At 32.0% G+C, this 18,975-nt stretch overlaps 3 protein-coding genes across 3 annotated transcripts; 2 read left to right on the plus strand and 1 right to left on the minus strand.

The window, feature by feature from the left end:
- Positions 1-1,382: 1,382 nt before the first annotated feature.
- On the plus strand, positions 1,383-3,438 carry LOC133337814 (26S proteasome non-ATPase regulatory subunit 5). The gene is made up of 3 exons (XM_061546018.1): positions 1,383-2,346; positions 2,817-3,000; positions 3,069-3,438. The coding sequence occupies exons 1-3, from the start codon at positions 1,383-1,385 to the stop codon at positions 3,430-3,432; spliced, it is 1,512 nt and encodes a 503-aa protein (XP_061402002.1). The 3' UTR covers positions 3,433-3,438.
- Positions 3,439-4,992: 1,554 nt separating this feature from the next.
- LOC133337812 (E3 ubiquitin-protein ligase trul-1-like) lies at positions 4,993-6,056 on the plus strand. Its single transcript, XM_061546016.1, has 2 exons — positions 4,993-5,114; positions 5,189-6,056. Exons 1-2 carry the CDS (start codon positions 4,993-4,995, stop codon positions 6,054-6,056), a joined length of 990 nt encoding a protein of 329 aa, XP_061402000.1.
- Positions 6,057-17,621: 11,565 nt separating this feature from the next.
- On the minus strand, positions 17,622-18,732 carry LOC133337815 (jerky protein homolog-like). Its single transcript, XM_061546019.1, has 3 exons — positions 18,337-18,732; positions 17,887-18,051; positions 17,622-17,819 (listed from the first exon to the last, which is right to left on the minus strand). The coding sequence occupies exons 1-3, from the start codon at positions 18,730-18,732 to the stop codon at positions 17,622-17,624; spliced, it is 759 nt and encodes a 252-aa protein (XP_061402003.1).
- Positions 18,733-18,975: the final 243 nt, after the last annotated feature.

The raw sequence follows: 18,975 nt of genomic DNA on the forward strand, positions 1-18,975 counted from the left end.
AAATATGTGATGTTCTGCATATAATAATTGCCTCTAGAGCGACTAGAAAATCTGAAAGAAAAGATCGTCTCAGCTAGTCGAGATATCACGATCGGTATACTTAAAGATGGGTCTAGGACCAATATTTCGTGTCGTTACAAACTCTTGGGACTGCATAAAGCTTTAATACCCTGACAACATAGTTGTGTAGGGTATAACAAGCTATATCTAAATCTAGATTATTTAAACAAAACTTAACACATATTTAGGCTAGGCTATTTTCACTACGATATGCAACATTGCGTGTAAATCGAACAAACTCAGGCTCTTTGTGCACTACGAGGCCTATTTCAAAATCCTATCCGATTTTCATCAATTACAATACAGTTTGTCCTAGGACTAAAAAATGCGTTGTATTAAATTTCTTCCAATTCGGATCATAAATGCGATCTACACTTTGTACCTGTAATATATGGAGAGACAGACGAATGAACGGACATGCATAAATCAACTCAACAAATGATTCTAGGCATATCCTCAAAAGTAACTATTGGTCTATCTTGTTTCATTTTGCATGTTACAAACATGTGGACAAAGGCATAAAACTCTGTACCCAGTGTGTTAAAGGGTATAAATATATCGAGCCATATTCGCCAAAAAACGTAACCCTCAAATTTGAAATTTTACAGGAGAAGGTTTGTTTTAATAAATTCAGATTTAATAAAGCTATTATTTTGAAATTTAGACCTATAGTTTTGTTATAAACTAGTTTTGTTTTAAACTATATTTCTAAATTCCAAAACAGTAGCTTTATTAAATCTAAATTTATTAAAACAAACCTTCTCCTGTAAAATTTCAAATTTGAGGGTTACGTTTTTTTGGCGAATATGGCTCGATATTTTGGTATTAATTTCCTTCAATTCCGTCGAATCGAATTTTACAGTAACAGACTATAAACTAAACTGTTCTCTATATAAAAACAACCTGCAACATTTTTCACATTCATCTCTGTTAATATAATGTATACGGTATGTGCCTAAAAGTATGCTACAAATAGTATCTTTGTATTATTTGATTTGTTCACATTCAGCAAAGACATGAACCCGATTTTATTTCTTAATGTATTTTATAGATGTCTCTGAAAGTTACCCGACACATGGCATGCCTGAATCCCGCCTTTAGAACAGATTCAATTCATATCATTTGGAACGATTTTTTATGACAGCTCTTGTTACCAGCAGCTGATCTGTTGTAGCTACCCCTTCGCAGTGCCGTAAACACCAAATGTCAAACAGAGTGATTTGATGCTTTTCAAACCGGATCGGAATGTAAACAATTCCCAAAGAGTATATCAGAATTTAAATTAAAGAGGATATTGTACTGAATACAGTATTTGCACAAAAATGACTGAAGAATGGTGTTGTGAAAAACTGGAAAACCTAAAAATAAAAGAGAATCGTATGTCCACCCTAGCGGAGATACGAGGTCGCCTCAATGAAACTCCAAATTTGGAAGCAAAGGTAACCAACCGTTTGCTAACATCTTCGGAAATATATGACTGTTTGGAAGTAGAGGACGACGATGAATCGCCACTGGACGCCAATGCAGATCCTATGGACTTGGTTAGCGACATCCTGTCCATATGCATGGCCAATTTGTCCTTACGTCAAAACGATTTACCACGTCTGCTGGACAGAGCTTTGCAGCACAAGAGGTCACGCATTCGTTCCTTGGCACTGAATGCCATACTCAAGGAATTACAAAATCAAATAAGTGATGTCAGCTTGGGCGCTGCCATCTCCGATGACCTACTTCGACACATTTTAAAGGCATTGCAAGAATCAGAGACCCAACTCGGAAGTCCTGCTGTAAAAATTCTGACCATTGTTTTGCCGGAACATTTACAGAAGTCATATGTGAAGGAAACACTTTTAGAAGCCCTGAAGGGTTCTGAGGTGGTCAAGTGTCGTGTCTATGAATTGGCTGTCAATCTTTCTAAAAGTTCGCCTGCAACATTGGAACAAGTTGCGTTCATACTTGATCATGCACTGTCGGAATTGGATAACGATGATGTTTTGTTGCAAGTGAATATTCTGGAAATATTAGCATCGTTGGCGGAACAAAATCATGGCATAATATTTTTGGAAAAACAACAGGTGTTCGATGTCATTAGCAAGAAAGTTGAACTTATCGAACAGAATCCACTGGATCGCCTATTGGTTCCGGGCATAATGAAGTTCTTTGGGAAAATTTCCAGCATACAGCCACAAAAGATTATAACTGGATATCCGCGTATGATACAATGTCTATTCGAGTGTTTGCATTCGGGAGATGTGTCGCTGTTGCCAGCAGCTTTTGATACATTAGGTAATATGTAATTTTTTAACGGTCAATAACCAAAAAAACTATTAAATATATCGCTGTAATTCATTAAAAATTGCAACTATCATTAGTCAGATCCGCAATAGACTAATTTACCACGGTTATTGATATTTATACTTTTTTCTCCAATTATGGTTAAAAATACTTCAGGAATGAGTACTACAAATTTGATCCTAAAGTCTAGATTATTGAAAATTTGACAGCATTTTTATTCCAAAAAATGTACAAATGTACCCGATTATTGATCGAAGAGTTAAATCGTTAACAGTCGAATAGTTTTTAAAGCGATTAGAATGGAGCCCCTAAAATTGACTTAAGCCCAAGATTCCATTTACATCTATCGCTATTATTGTTGGTACCATGTCATTAGTAGTACAAATAACACATTAAGCGCACTTTTAATTTTAGAATTTTAACTGCCACCAAATTCTCATAATTTGTTCTTATTTTTCCAGCTAACCTGTGTCAATCTCAACAAGGCGTAATCCTATTGGAAGAAAACTACAGCAGTGATGTCAAAGAGAGTATGGAGGATTATAGTTCTTATTTGCGCAACTTGCCTTCAGAACTGAAAAATCGAGCATTTAGTAGTTTAGAATTGATATTTACATTCGACGAAGCCGTTTCAAATCAAGTGAGGTATGTTGGTGTATTTACAGCCGTAAAAAATTCAAAAAATTAATAATGAGATCTATTTGTTTTTTCAGCGAAATTTTACACAAATGGTTTCAACATTTAAATGATGGACAAAATAATATGCAATTCCTTATGGACTTTTGTCGCAATCCATTCCCTGATATAAAAATTTCAACATTAAATTTAATTGGTGCCACTTGTCTGTATGCTTGGGGCATTGATGCCCTGAAAAATACAGCTGGATTTTTGGAATATCTCCTCGATCGGAAAATCGAATTTGACAAGGAAGCAAAATATGCAAAATATTGTGTCATTAAAATTTTAGCCGAAAGCTGTGCTTTTGATATTGAGACCAACAATCAGTTGCGTACATATGTCAATGAGGGTCCATATTATGTGCAAGCAATAATGGATGTTGCTGTCGAGGGCAATTAAAAAATAACATTTAATATGTTTTATGCATTCATTTTTTTATTTTACAATATAATTGTATTTTCACATTTTAGTATATCATTAAAGACTTTTACAATAAACATATATTATAACTGAGATTTGTATATAACAATTGCATGTGCAGTTGCAGTATGATTAAAATTGATTTGTGGATCCATTAATATTAAAATGTTTCCTTAGCCAAACTTTAGTTATTTTTGAAATTAAATATGTGTCAGAAAAAGAACAGAATCAAAACAGAATATTTTATTAATAGAAATGTTTATTTTTTTTAAAAAATAAATAATTAAAGTGGATTTTTTTATTTAGGTCACATAATAACAGTTATTTTTTACCTGATTGGATATAAGTTATAACCGTTACGGTCCCTGCAATTGCATGTGCAGTTGCAGTATGATTAAAATTGATTTGTGGATCCATTAATATTAAAATGTTTCCTTAGCCAAACTTTAGTTATTTTTGAAATTAAATCTGTGTCAGAAAAAGAACAGAATCAAAACAGAATATTTTATTAATAGAAATGTTTTTTTTATTTTTAAGTACCGGATCAGAATTATTGTATGTCGAACTATGTCATTACAAAAAGAGCGTGTGATAACTGACTCCTTGGGAGAATATGCCACAAAAAATAAAAGATCTGATGCCTTTCCTAAAAGTAATCAATGTGATTATAAACCATTTTAAAAATCTTTTTTATTTTTTTTTTATATTTCGGACCTACATATAAAAATCAAATGTATGTCAATCTATATCCTGCTGAAGGGTATACGGTTCAGCATAATAGGTTCGATAATTGCCTAGAGTATGATTTTTGGCTGTATCATTACGGACCCAATACCTAATTTCCATTTGCTACTTTCGTCTTATAATAGCAATTGTCTTTAAAGATATTACAAAACTCAAAACGGTTTGATAACCGAAATCAAGAAATAGGATGGAAGACGTTGTAGCCACGATTCAATATAGTAAATACCCACAAATGGGTATTTAGCCACCATCTCTATGAATCTGCTATACATACCGATGTGGTGCAACTTAGTTGAATAGTCTTTCGATACCCGTCAGAGCTCTTTTGGATCCAATTCTCCGTCCCACCATCCTACGACGTTGATTGATTGAGACCCCTTTGTTCCTGTGATTCATCAGTTACCGTAGTTTTTTGTTGGTATATTCTCCCCACAAGCTAAAAAAAAATATTTCATTCTCAAATGTATCTTGTAACAATTCGAAGTACTTACGTTATCGGCGATACCCTCTTCACTGAGAAGTTCGTTGATGCCTTACTTCTTGGTTATTTTTAGGTAAAAAAAAAGCATTTAGTACTTTTTTTAAACAAAGTGTCGAGTATTAACACAACTTTATTCTTATCTAATTTAAGTGTATATGTTTTGTGGTTTAATATACATAAGTATAGGGACATCACCTATCTTTATGCGTAATTATATTCTGCATCGTATAGCAATATATACAAAATCATTTATTTACAAACCGAACAAAAGACTAGATATCGTTAATTAATAATTGAAAGAAATTAAAGCAAAAATGGCTGGCCTTAAGCTAATGTGTCCAATATGTACCGAAAATTTTGCGGAATCTGATGAAATTTTTAGTACCAGTTGTGGGCATTTGTATCACATGGCATGTATGCATGAATGGAGAAGTCGGTAAATATTGTTTCACCACTCATTGTCTTTAATTAAATTCCTTTTGGAAACATATTTTGTTGAAATATTTTTAGAGCTACAAGTTGCCCTCAATGCCGTGAAGAAAATCCTACGTCCCATAAGATATTTTTAATTTTAAACGATGATCGGAAAGTGCCACAATCACTTCCTTCTATTGACATTGTGGAAGAACTACAAGCAAGACTAGATTCAAGCCTTGACAAAATACATGAACTTGAGGAACAGTTGAGTGAAAATGAAAGCAATTTTCTTCAAATGCAACAACAATATTCTCTTGAACAGGAAATGAGAATAAAATTGCAACGGGAAATTGACCAAGTAGCCATTACAGATGAACATTTTCTCCAAATGCATTCGTTATACTCCGAATCAGAAGATCGAGTGAAAATATTGCAAGAGGAAATTCTACATCTTACTGCTGAAAATGAACGTAAATCTGAAGAGTTTAAAATTAAAGAAAATGAAATTTCAATTCTGAAAACATCTTTACAATCAACGGATAAAAAAATAGCAAACGAAGTCGAAATCATACAACAATTGCAGCAACAACTCTCAGAGAACGAGAATAAGGTTAAGGATTTACAGCAAGAAAATACTCGCCTTGTTAATAAGAACGAATATAACATAAAAGAACTGGCATTGAAATCAAGGGAAATATCTGTGTTAAAAGAATTTCTGAACCGAAAAATCGGAAATTCTGATAAAGCTGCAACTAATACTCCAGTGCCTGAGATTGCGAACATTTGCAAATGCAATGTCGAAAATGCTATCGACAACAATACTACAGATCTGAAGATTAAACATCTTCAATATCAACTAGAGAAGGAAATCGAAAATAATACAAAACTGCTATTGGATAATAAGAAATTGCAAAGTCAAATTCAACAAAGTGCAAAGTGTGTTGATACGAATGATCAATGATGAAATATGAATGAAAATAATTATTTTTATTTTTTCATTCTACATATTAATTTACTTACCGTTATTTCAAAGCACGAATACCACATACAAGAGATCACAATGTGTTTTACATACTTTTTTATATGAAATATAAAAATTCTCAAAAATTATAAGACAAACTAGTGCCTGTTTTAATAATAACTTTAAAAAATGCGGACCATCAATAATGACTAATCTGTATGACTAATATATATGTATATAGTTTTCAGAGCAAAACAGGTTTGGGGACACAACGAAAAGTACAAAACACTTAAATTAGATATGCAAAATGACGAAACGGAATTTTGCATATCTAATTTAAGTGTATATGTTTTGCGGTTTAATATACATAAGTATAGGGGAATCCCTCATATTTATGCGTCATTATATTCTGCATCGTATCGTATACAAAATCATTCATTTACAAACCGAGCAAACGACTAGATATCGTAAATTAATAATTGAAAAAATAAAAGTAAAACATGTCTGGGCTTAAACTAATGTGTCCAATATGTACCGAAAATTTTGCGGAATCTGATGAAATTTTTAGTACCAGTTGTGGGCATTTGTATCACATGGCATGTATGCAGGAATGGCGAAGCCGGTAAATATTGTTTCACCACTCATTGTTTTTAATTAAATTCCTTTTGTAAACATATATGTGGGATTAGAAAATTTGGTATGCTCTTGTATCACACTCATACTTGAACTTAGTTCGAACGACGAAGCGAAACTGTAAAGACGTGCTTCGGCAAAACATAATTTTAATCATTTCATTTATTCATCATACTTTTTTATCTAAATTACTTTACTTTGAAAATAAACTCAAAACGTGAATTAAAATAAACAAAAAATATTTTGTTTAATAAAAACCATAAATTTGGGGGCTCAACCAAAAGAAAAAATAACGAGAACGACGCTGCTCGACCGAAATAAAAAAGAACGAGAACGACGTTGCTCAACCAAAATAAAAAATAACGAGAACGACGCACCTCAAGCAAAAAAAAAAGGAAAACGACGCTGATCAACAAGAATAAAAAAAGGAACGAAGCTCAACAAAAATAAAAAAACGAAACGCTACTCTACAAAAACGACGACAACGCCGCTGCTAAGCCAAAAACAAAACGACGCTATCCACAAAAAAAAAGACGTTACTTACGGAGAAATAAGAAAAAAGTGATTTTGTATAGACACGAGAAAAATAGATGTCTTAGTGTAAAGTGGATAAACGATTGAAAAAGTAAATTTACAAATAAATTGAAGATAGAATGAATTAAACGACGAATGAACCAAACAACTGAGTATGTGTATGAATAAATGAAAACGACGTGGCGACGAACAAAAAAAGGAGAAACGTAACGGTTAGTTTCTTCATACGAAAAATAAACAAACTGAAAAGAGAATATCAAAAATTTTAAGAGAACGAAGTAAAAACAAACATAATAACCGTCGAAATGGCTGCACTTGGTGATTTTGTTACAAATCGCAATAATTTGGCAGCTGCCAAACGAGCTGTTGTTGTTGCTTTGCAAATGTTTGTTTATGGTTGCGAAGGAGATCGTGGAAACAGAGGACGTCTTAAGGGCTAAACAGAATGTTCGCGTTGAGCCATCAGTTGCGTCATGTGTTATCGAATATAGTCGAAAACCAAATTGACAAATGGTTGGATGAAGGAATTATCGAACATTCGGACTCTGAATTTTACAGTCCAATAGTTTTAGTGAAGAAACGAGATTCGACGTCTAGATTGTGTATTGATTACCTAAGAATAAATAAGGTGATAGTAAAAGATCATTATCCGCTACCCCTAATCGAAGGTCAGCTCGATCGTTTGCAAAACGCTGTTATATTCAGTACAATAGATCTACGAAATGGATTCTTTCACGTAACAGTCAATGAAGAGAGTAGAAAGTATACGTCGTTTGTGACTCACAATGGCCAGTACCAATTCCGAAGAGTTCCATTTGGTCTTTCTAACTCGCCGGCTGTGTTTCAACGTCACATAAATGATATATTCCGAGAGCTAAATAGAGAAGGTATCGCCTTACCATACGTTGATGACGTCATAATTCCCGCGAGTAATTACAATGTTGCTGTAGTTAACCTTCAACGAAGTTTAGATACTTGTGGAGACTATAGATTAGACATCAATCAAAGAAGTGTGGGATACACAACTTTCGAAATGCTGGTTGGAACACGAATGAGAACTAAACACGACGAAAATCTAAAGGAGCTTCTTGAACAAGAAATGCTTATTAGCTACGATGAACAGCGAGGCCAGATACGCAAGTCAGCAAAATGCCAGATTTTAGCCGTACAGAATGAAAACAAGAAATACTACGATCAAAGCGCAAATCTTCACATAAATACATCGTTGACGATCTGGTAGCCATAAAACGAACCCAACTTGGAGGAGGTTTTAAACTTAAGCCGAAATACTTAGGTCCTTACAGAGTTGTGAATGTTAAACCTAAGAACACGCACGATGTTGCGAAGGCATGTAGTAACATATTTTTATCTAAATTACTTTACTTTGTAAATAAACTCAAAACCTGTAGGCCTATTCTGTAACTTTTAACAACATTCGATGTTGTTTAAATTTCTTTTGTTATTGTGAAAACAATAAAACAAACAAATTAAATTGCTGTAAAATAGACAATATCGAATGTTGTTAAAAAGTTACAGAATACAGGGGCTGAATTAAAATAAATAATACTATTTTGTTCAAATTAATAAAAACCATATATATATTTTTTAATATTTTTAGAGCCACTAGTTGCCCTCAATGCCGTGAAGAAAATCCTACGTCCCATAAGATATTTTTAATTTTTAACGATGATCCCGAAGTGCTACAATCAGTTCCTTCTATTGACGTTGTGGAAGAACTACAAGCAAGACTAGTTTCAAGCCTTGACAAAATACATCTACTTGAGGTACAGTTGTGTGAAGATGAAAGCAATTTTCTTCAAATGCAACAACAATATTCTCTTGAACAGGAAATGAGAATAAAATTGCAACGAGAAATTGACCAAGTAGCCATTACAGATGAACATTTTCTCCAAATGCATTCCTTGTATTCCGAATCAGAAGATCGAGTGAAAATATTGCAAGAGGAAATTCTACATCTTACTGCTGAAAATGAACGTAAATCTGAAGAGATTAAAATTAAGGAAAATGAAATTTCAATTCTGAAAACATCTTTACAATCTACGGATAAAAAAATAGCAAACGAAGTCGAAATCAAACAACAATTGCAGGAACAACTCTCAGAGAACGAGAATAAGGTTAAGGATTTACAACAAGAAAATACTCGCCTTGTTAATAAGAACGAATATAACATAAAAGAACTTGCATTGAAATCAAGGGAAATATCTGTGTTAAAGGAATTTCTGAACCGAAAAATCGGAAATTCTGATAAAGCTGCAACTAATACTCCAGTGCCTGAGATTGCGAACATTTGCAAATGCAATGTCGAAAATGCTATCGACAACAATACTACAGATCTGAAGGTGAAACACCTTCAATATCAACTGGAGAAGGAAATTGAAAATAATACAAAACTGCTATTGGATAATAAGAAATTGCAAAGTCAAATTCAACAAAGTGCAAAGTGTGTTGATACGAATGATCAATGATGAAATATGAATAAAATTAATTATTCTTTTAGGGGAGTGTAATTTATCTATTTTTATTCAATTTGATTGTATTAATTTACATACTGTGATTTCATGTTTTAATAATAAACCAGTTAGTAACTTTGAGTATATTCAACAAATGAATCCTAACAGACGGGTTTCCTTCTGCCTGTTACAAACATATATAATATCCTGTGCCTTCACCACTTTGACCATAAATAGTATATTCAACTAAATGAATCGTACTAAATTAACAAAAATGGGGACTACCAGAAAAACTAGACCTATATTTATAATTTTTAGTGGAGTAATTTGGTCCTTCTGTACCAGGGAATTGTTACAAACGAAAATACGAATACCACTTAGAAGAGATCACTATGTGTTTCACATACTTTTTTATATGAAATATAATAAATTATAAGACAAACTAGTGCATGTTTTAATAATTAAAAAATTCGAACTACTATATATCACAATCAGAAATGAAATTAAAGTCAATTAAAAAGTTCAAGAAATATCTGTCTAGGACTGAAATTCTAGAAAATTGAATCATATAAGTATTGTTTTGAGAGCAAGGGAACGCATTTCTTGCAAAATAGTACAATAAGGTATTATATTGCAGGTTTGGTAACACAACTAAAATAACATAAAAAAATGTGGGGTTGGAGATAAAATATCTTAGAGAGTATAATAAGAACCCAGGTGGCTATTAACTTTTTACTGGAGATCTTATAATGCAAAAATAAACATCCTTTTATCTTTGTTTATTTTTGATATGGCATTGCTTTAGTCAAATCGAATTTGAAGTATTTTTAACATAAGTAGATTGTTAGTGAATACTCAATTGACGTAGTGTCATGAAGAAAAATACTTTCAGCCTTATTCTTTGTATTCGCTAGGGTATGACTTATGACACGAGTGAAATTTTTCGCTTGCTCGCCTTATTCTGTATGAACAGGGAAAAGCAGATGTTATTTAAAACATTTCATTTGTAATTCGAATTTTATTAATTTTAAACGCAATACTTTGAGTTTGAAATGGAATTATATGAATTTTAAATGGAATTCTATGAATTACAAATGAAATTCCCGAATTACAAATCATATGGGTACTTCCGCAAAAAGGTAAACCAAAGTCGAAGAATTTGTTTCTTTAATTGTGCTTAAATTCGTAAAGTAAAGGCAAAGAATACAAAGAAAGACCAGATTTGTTATTTTTTCTTCTTGTTCTTAGCATAAATACTAATTTAAAGACTATAAATGCTGACACAGCCGAGTTACGTCGCGTGAGTGACCGAGAAAAATCCTTCGCAAATAAAGGATATGCCAAATTTTGAAAGTGCAATAATAATGCTTGATATCTCTTATTCATGTAAAGAATATTAAATTTTCAAAATATTCACACAATTCGCAGAGTTTTCCCTTTATTAGTAGAGATGTCTAAAGTCATGTATATTTGAAGTCGCGCGAGTGACCGCACTTTTGTGGCTTTTATCTCAAAAGTTAAAAACTAGAGGCTCTCAATTTTTTTTACCACTGATAGTACTCTTAAAGTTCTACAAAAAAGTGTTAAGGGAGAATTGTGAAAAAAATAACTGTTTTCGATTTATTTAAGATTTAAAATTTGATTTTGCTTCTGAAAGTCGTGTATGTGACTGCGGAAGTGCCCATATGCCATGTTACAACTATTATTAGTTTTGTATTCTTATATAAACTTTTTAACAAAAAAAAAATCTGTTCTCTCTTCTCTACTTCCTTTACGTTACTATACTATTACGAGTCTGCTCCTTTATTTTCTCCTTCTGTAAATAAATATTAGCGTGTAATTTTACACATATTTATATATTCCTTTAGATGTAGCCCTATAATATTCAAATCTTCTTATTGTACTATGCCTTCCTAATAGTCCCGTCAAAAAAGTAAACTTTAGTTGAGTCCTCAAACTAGCAAAATAATACTATATTGTATTACTTTTGGATTTTTTGCTAGGAAAAAATGGAGCCAAATTTAAAAAAGTCAAAACAAAAATGGCATTCTCTTTTCTTATTTGCTGCAAGACAAAATCACAGGAATCGAAATAATAGCATCAACTTTCGCGCTTGATCACACGACACACACATACAACGCGCAACGCACATCAATTATTTGTATTGCATTTAATATTAAAAATAAAATTAACAATAAAAGAAAAATTGATTTGGTATGTTGCCCGGGAACATTTAAGCTTCCTGCATCAATACATTGCCTTCTATCTGGAATTTGCCTAAAAATATACAAGGAATTAGTTTCTAATTTAATGAAACTTTGCATTACTTACGAAATTTCTTCAATTTTCTGTAATTTTTTTAAAAATTAATTTCAAATTGACCTTTCCATATTAAAAACACGTTTTGAATAATTTTAGTGTTTGGTCATAAAACAGCTGATGAAAAAATTCTGAGTTTGCAAAATCTTACTGCATAAAATTCTTTCAGTAAACTCCAGTAAGTTTGTTGTTGTTGAACTGTCAAACTTGCTCTCTCACTTGACTCTCTTTTACTGGATTTTTGGGAAAACAGGCAACATTTAGTAACATTTGGTAAAAATTTTTACCAAATATCGATTAAACATACAGAGCTAATAACAGCAAATTTTCAATTGCTTACAATTTCGTTAATTAAGGGAAATATTCGGTAAGTTAACGACTAAAATAAAGTGGTAGCTAACCCTACCAACACATATCGACGCCTCCGAAGAATAGTATGCTAAGTCTGAAAAGTGAGTTTTTCAGCAGAACCTCTCAAAGTATGGAAGTTTCTTAAATCTTACGTGCCATGCTAAGTACATTTTTGCTTATAACTTTGGTTTGGATTAAAGAACTTTAAAACATGCTAAGTCGACTTAGCATACTATGGTTCGGAGGCGTCGATATAATAATGTAATGTTATCCTAAATGTTTATTTTAATATTTTTATATTTGTCGGTAGGTCTTGACGACTATTTTATTTTAGTCGATAACTTACAGATTACTACAGTAACAAAATCGCATCACTGAATTTGAACGCATTTTAGAGCTTATAAACGATATATGACACCCTTTCTCGGTGTCAAAAATTTTTTTTGATTTAATTCGAATCTACACTAATTCAAGAATGTACCTACAAAATTTTAAGTGAAAATCTCAAGAACTCTTGAAGATTCTCAAACTTTAAACGCATTTTTCTCCAAACACCTTTTGCCATTAGCAAGCACGATAACTCAAAAACTAATAACCCGATCGATTCCAAGTGTTGGGACGTTTCTCTGTGATTGTATGAACTATGAACTAGGATAAAGCCAATCTGTCAAGATCTTCCCTAATTTTTAACTTGGTTTATGTTCAAAAATCGATGATTTTTCAAAAGTATTTTGTCAATGGTTCGCCATTTTGTTAATTTTTAAGCTTAGTCAATAATCCTAGTTCATACGTTGGAATTCTCGGATTCCGATATTCCAGTGAAGAGTTATCATGCATGGCGGGCATGAAAAAAATACAGACTTTTCTTTAATTACAAAAAACAATAACAAGTTAAAAAGTATCAGCTTCTGACTGACTATAAATGTGTTCACTTTAGTGTAAACTATTTTATATGAAAAATCCACTTTTTTCACAATAATAGTACTTTACCAGTAACATTTCGTTAATTTTCCAGTAAAATTTATTCCGTATGTACCGTTTTTATTATCTCTGAATAAATCTTACTATAAGAAATTTACACAGTAAAATTCAGTATGTTCTCAGCGTAGAACTGTCAAATTAGCTCTCTCATTTTGATATCTTTTAATGGACTTTGGAGTAAACAGAAAACATCCAGTAACATTTGGTACAAATTTTTACCAAATATCGAGTAACAGACATTGCTAATAATTACGTATTTTGAAAGTGGTTTAAGTCCATTTTTTATATAGACATATTTAAAGATTTGGGTTTGATTTGTTTCAAAAATATTTTTAAGTAGTACATATTAATATCATTATCATATGACTTTGTGTCTTGTGTGTTGATATATTCTTTATTTTATACCAAGATCACCAATATCATTTACTTACAAACCGCACATAAGACTTGACATCGTTGATTATTAATTGGAAATAGAAGCAACAATGTCTGGGCTTAGGCTAATGTGTCCAATATGTACTGAGAATATTGGGGAATCTGACGAAATGTTTAGTACATGTTGTGGGCATTTGTATCACAGGTCATGTATGCAGGAGTGGCAAAGTCGGTAAATACTATATAATCATTAATTTTCTTAACTACATTTCTTTGTAAACATTGTTTTGAAATATTTTAGTGCCACATGTTGTCCTCAATGCCGCGAAGAAAACCCTACTTCCCATAAAATATTTTTAATTCTCAACGATGATCCGGTAGTCCCACCATCAGTCCATTCGATTGACGTGGTAGAAGAACTGCAAGCAAGACTAGAGTCAAGCCTTGAAAAATACATGAACTCGATGAACAGTTGAGGGAAAATGAAAGCAATTTTCTTCAAATGCAGAAACAGTATTCGGTTGAACAACAAATGAGAAAAAAGCTCCAACGGGAATTGACGAAGTAGCCATTACCGATGAATATTTTCTCCAATTGCATTCGTTGTATTCCGAATCCGAAGTGAAAAAATTGCAAGAGAAAATTCTACAGAATAGCCAATGAGGGCGAAATCATACAAAAATTGCGACAACTCTCAGAGCATGAGAACAAGGTTAAGGCTTTACAGCAAGAAAATACTCGCCTTGTTAATAAGAACGAATACAACACAAAAGAATTGGCATTGAAATCAAGAGAAATGTCTGTGTTGAAGGAATTTTTAGACCGAAGAGTTAAAAACTCAGGTAATGCTGCGGCTAATACTACAGTTCGAAAGAAACTATGCAAATGCAATGTTGAGCCCACAGTCGAGAACAATACTACAGATCAAAAGGTTAAACATCTTCAATGCGAGCTGAAGAAGGAAATTGAAAATAATACAAAACTGTTATTGGATAAAAAGAAATTAAAAAGACGGATAAAGCAAATGGAAAAGAATTTTGATCATTCCCAAATCCTATGTAGCAATACGTCGATAGGCAAATGAAACAATGGCTGTGCTACTTTTCTCTTTAATCGAAGTTGCACACTATTTTATTATCAAGAATAAACAATAAAAGTCTACAAAATTCCTTACATATCAATTGATTTCTAGGAGTGGAGTGTGCGTTATTTTTTTAAATGACTCATGGTACAATTATAAAAGGTAACAGCAAATCCCAGCTGATTCGATTTCAACTTAATACTAGTGTCAATATGAATTTGACAAATTATGTTTTTAAAAATCACCCAACAGGAAAATTGGGAACGCGCATATAATTTGAAATTGTTCTTTATTAAATGTGCTCCCATATTCAATTTACTCAATCTGCCTACTGGGAAAGTTTGAGGAAGCAAATCTTTCTTCAAGGAATAACTTGCTATTCCCAGCATTTTCATATGTGTTACACATATATATGGCAATGGCTCAAGTATAGGAAAAATCTGGAAGCGATAGAAATATAAATTTTTTAGATTTTCATTCATGTTTTTCAAATTTTATTTTGAGGATTCGAAAATATTTCAGTTTCAAAATTAATATAATTTGTTTGTTTATTTACATTTTTCTGTTAAATGACGTTGACACTAGTATAACTTACAACAACAAATTTCCATGTGGTTGTTGTATCGTTTGTTGTACAACGGATGAAGCGAAAATAGTACTATTTACTGACAATTTTTATCCAAATTCATACAAATTATTTGTTCCAAATTATTAAGATTTAATATTGTTAAATATTTTGAAGTTCCCTGCCGCTAGAATATATAAATATAAGTTGTAATACACAGAAAAAGTAATTCGTATATTATATGAATAGTGTTCAGAAAGCGGAGTAGGGAAATATTGGCTTTCTCATGGTTATAAGAATTTTTACATGTATTCAAAGCAAGGTACATTTACAATATGGAAAAATAAACTATTCATTAACAATTTTTTTCTGTGTACCAATAGCTATATAATGAGAACAATGTGTCAACAAATTGGTTGTTGTATTTTCGATAACACATAACGCAACGGATGGCTCAACGCGAGCATTCTGCTTAGCCCTTTAAGGGGTTGATATATACAAAAACGCGACGGACTTGGTCTGTTCCCGTACTGCAAGAATCTACTATTTTTTACTCCGATAACACTTTTTTCCTTTGTGATATCGAAGAAAATAGTAAAATCGAGTAGATTCTTGCAGTACGGGAACAGACCAACTGTAGTTTTAAAGTAGACCAGTAGTTTTAAAAATTTTCCTGAACCAAGCCTTAGTTATTTTTGAATATGCAACAAAAAATTAAATAACTGATGAGGATACTAATTTTTGTGACTTTCCCAAAAGTAATCAATGTGATTATAAACCATTTTAAAAATCTTTTTTATTTTTAAATTTCGGACCTACATATGATAATCAAATTTATGCATAATAGGTTCGATAATTGCCTGGAGTATGATTTTCGTCTTTAAAGACAATAGCAATTGTCTTTAAAGATATTACAAAACTCAAAACGTTTTGATACCGACATCAAGAAATATGATGGAGGCGTTTTAGTGGCGATTCAATATAGTAAATACCAAAAAATGGGTATTTATCGGGTATATACAATCTCTATGAATCTGCTATCCATACAGATGTGGTGCAACTTAGTTTGAATAGTCTTTCGATACCGGTTAGATGAATCACAGGATCCCTTTGTTCCTGTGATTCATCAGTTACCGTAGTTTTTTGTTGGCATATTCTCCCCACAAGTAATGTATACCTTCTTTACAAAAAAAAAAAAATATTTCATTTTTTAAACAAAGTGGCGAGTATTGACACAATTTTATTCTTATCTAATTTAAGTGTATGTGTGTTGTGGTTTAATATACATAAGTATAGGGAAATCACCTATCTTTATGCGTAATTATATTCTGCATCGTATAGCAATATATACAAAATCATTTATAAACCGAACAAAAGACTAGATATCGTTAATTAATAATTGAAAGAATTAAAGCAAAAATGACTGGCCTTAAGCTAATGTGTCCAATATGTACCGAAAATTTTGCGGAATCTGATGAAATTTTTAGTACCAGTTGTGGGCATTTGTATCACATGGCATGTATGCATGAATGGAGAAGTCGGTAAATATTGTTTCACCACTCATTGTCTTTAATTAAATTCCTTTTGGAATCATATGTATATATTTTTAGAGCCACTAGTTGCCCTCAATGCCACGAAGAAAATCCTACGTCCCATAAGATATTTTTAATTTTAAACGATGATCGGAAAGTGCCACAATCAGTTCCTTCTACAGTAGTTTTCGTTTATAGTCCACAACTATAGTTGCACAACTTTTGTGGAATATAAGCGAATTTGGACTATATCCGAATTTCGTTTTAAGTCCATTACTGGATTATAACTGAATCGTGATATAATACACGTCATGGACTATACACAAAACATGTACTTTTCTAAATAAAATTTAAGTTTTTTAAAACAAATTCATATATTTATTTAAAATAAATAAATTGTTTAAACAATAACTTATTATTTTTTTAATTCAAATGCTTTGAAAGCTTATTGTAACGAAAAAATTAAATTATGAGATCCATTTTAAGTCTTTGGGGGATTAAATAAAAAAATCGAATTGCTCACTATTTTTAAAAAAAATCAGTAATCTTAGTTTGCTTCTTTTTTATGGAACTTATAACAAACGACTCTATTTTTTCAAAAAATGAGTTTTGTTCAATTTCGTTGTCTGAACAATATCTTCTTAATATTTCAACGGAATCTAGAGCTTCTTTTAAAGTAACTTTGGGTTGCTTGGAATAAAAAACTTCAGCAGTGGGTTCCTCCTAATTAAAATTATTATGACATTCTTCAACAGATTTGTCCGAAACCACATCATCCAAAATATCTGCATCATTTAACATTCCATAGCAAATCAGTTCGTCATCACAATGCTGATATTCGGAGGAAAACGTCAAAACTTCGCTTACACAGTTTTCCTCCTCTTCAATCTCAATAGTATCTCTATTCTGATTAAAACCGGCCTGAAAATATAAAAAATAAACGTATTTAGAAATATGAAAAAAATATTTTTATAAATATAGTGCATACCTTTTTAAAACAGTTTCCAATACATTCAGGCTTAACTAACCACCAGGCCCGCTTTATGAAATGCAAAGCATCCAATATGGTTATTGATTTAATATATTCGGAAACGGTTTTTCCTCTTTCAATAGCACAGATCTGCTTCTTAACAATGATCTGTCTATAATGCTGCTTAAATGAGTGGATTATTCCTTGATCAATAGGCTGGATTATAGCTGTAGTATTTGGAGGAAGATACTGAACCGTAATATTTGTTAAGTTTATTGTGGTCTTATGACACGACGCACTGTCAACAAATAGGATTATTTTCATTTTTAATTTTTTCATATCTTCCTCCAATATTAAAAGTATTTCATTCCAGATATGAACAGTCATCCAACTATTTTTATTTGAAAAGTATGTAATGGGAATGTTTTTATTTTTGAAACATCGTGGCCGTCCGGGCTTTCCAATCACAAACACACGTTTATAGGAACCTGTTGAGTTACAAATGAAGAGAAGTGTCAAGCGGCTTTTCTCCATTTTCCATCCTTTTGGTGGACTGCCTTTGTTAAAGTATGTTGTGTTTGGTAATGCTTTGTAATATAAACCGCTTTCGTCTCCATTAAAAATGTATTCTGGTGCATATTCTTGAACAATTTTAGGTAACTGGTTGTGTATAAAGTTTGATGCTTCATATTCATCACTGTCCTTCGATTCCCCACTGATTTTTCCAACACATATTTTGTTGCGTTTCTTCCAATGGAATAGCCATGATGTATTTGGCTCAAAATCTTTTTCTAATTTCACTGCAAATTCTTTAGCTTTGTTTAAAAGCATCAGGCCAGTCACCACTGCATTCTGGCCACGCATTTCATTAAACCATATAAGAAGCGCCTTTTCAATATCAGGGTGATCACCTTTTCTTTGACGCAATGTTTTTAGATTGCACGAATTGGAAGCTTTTTTAATTTTTGAACTATTTTTGATTATTTTATAAACTGTTGATTTATTTACTCTATACTTGGCACTCAGTTGTCCACATTTCATATTATTTTCTTCATAGTCTTTCAATAATTTTAATTTTTTCTCCACACTCAATGTAACGCGCGTACC

This window comes from Musca vetustissima, unplaced genomic scaffold, assembly GCF_032173495.1.
Source record: "Musca vetustissima isolate MV318-11 ecotype Yass unplaced genomic scaffold, APGP_CSIRO_Mvet_v1 utg87862, whole genome shotgun sequence".
NCBI classification, from domain to species: Eukaryota; Metazoa; Arthropoda; class Insecta; order Diptera; family Muscidae; genus Musca; species Musca vetustissima.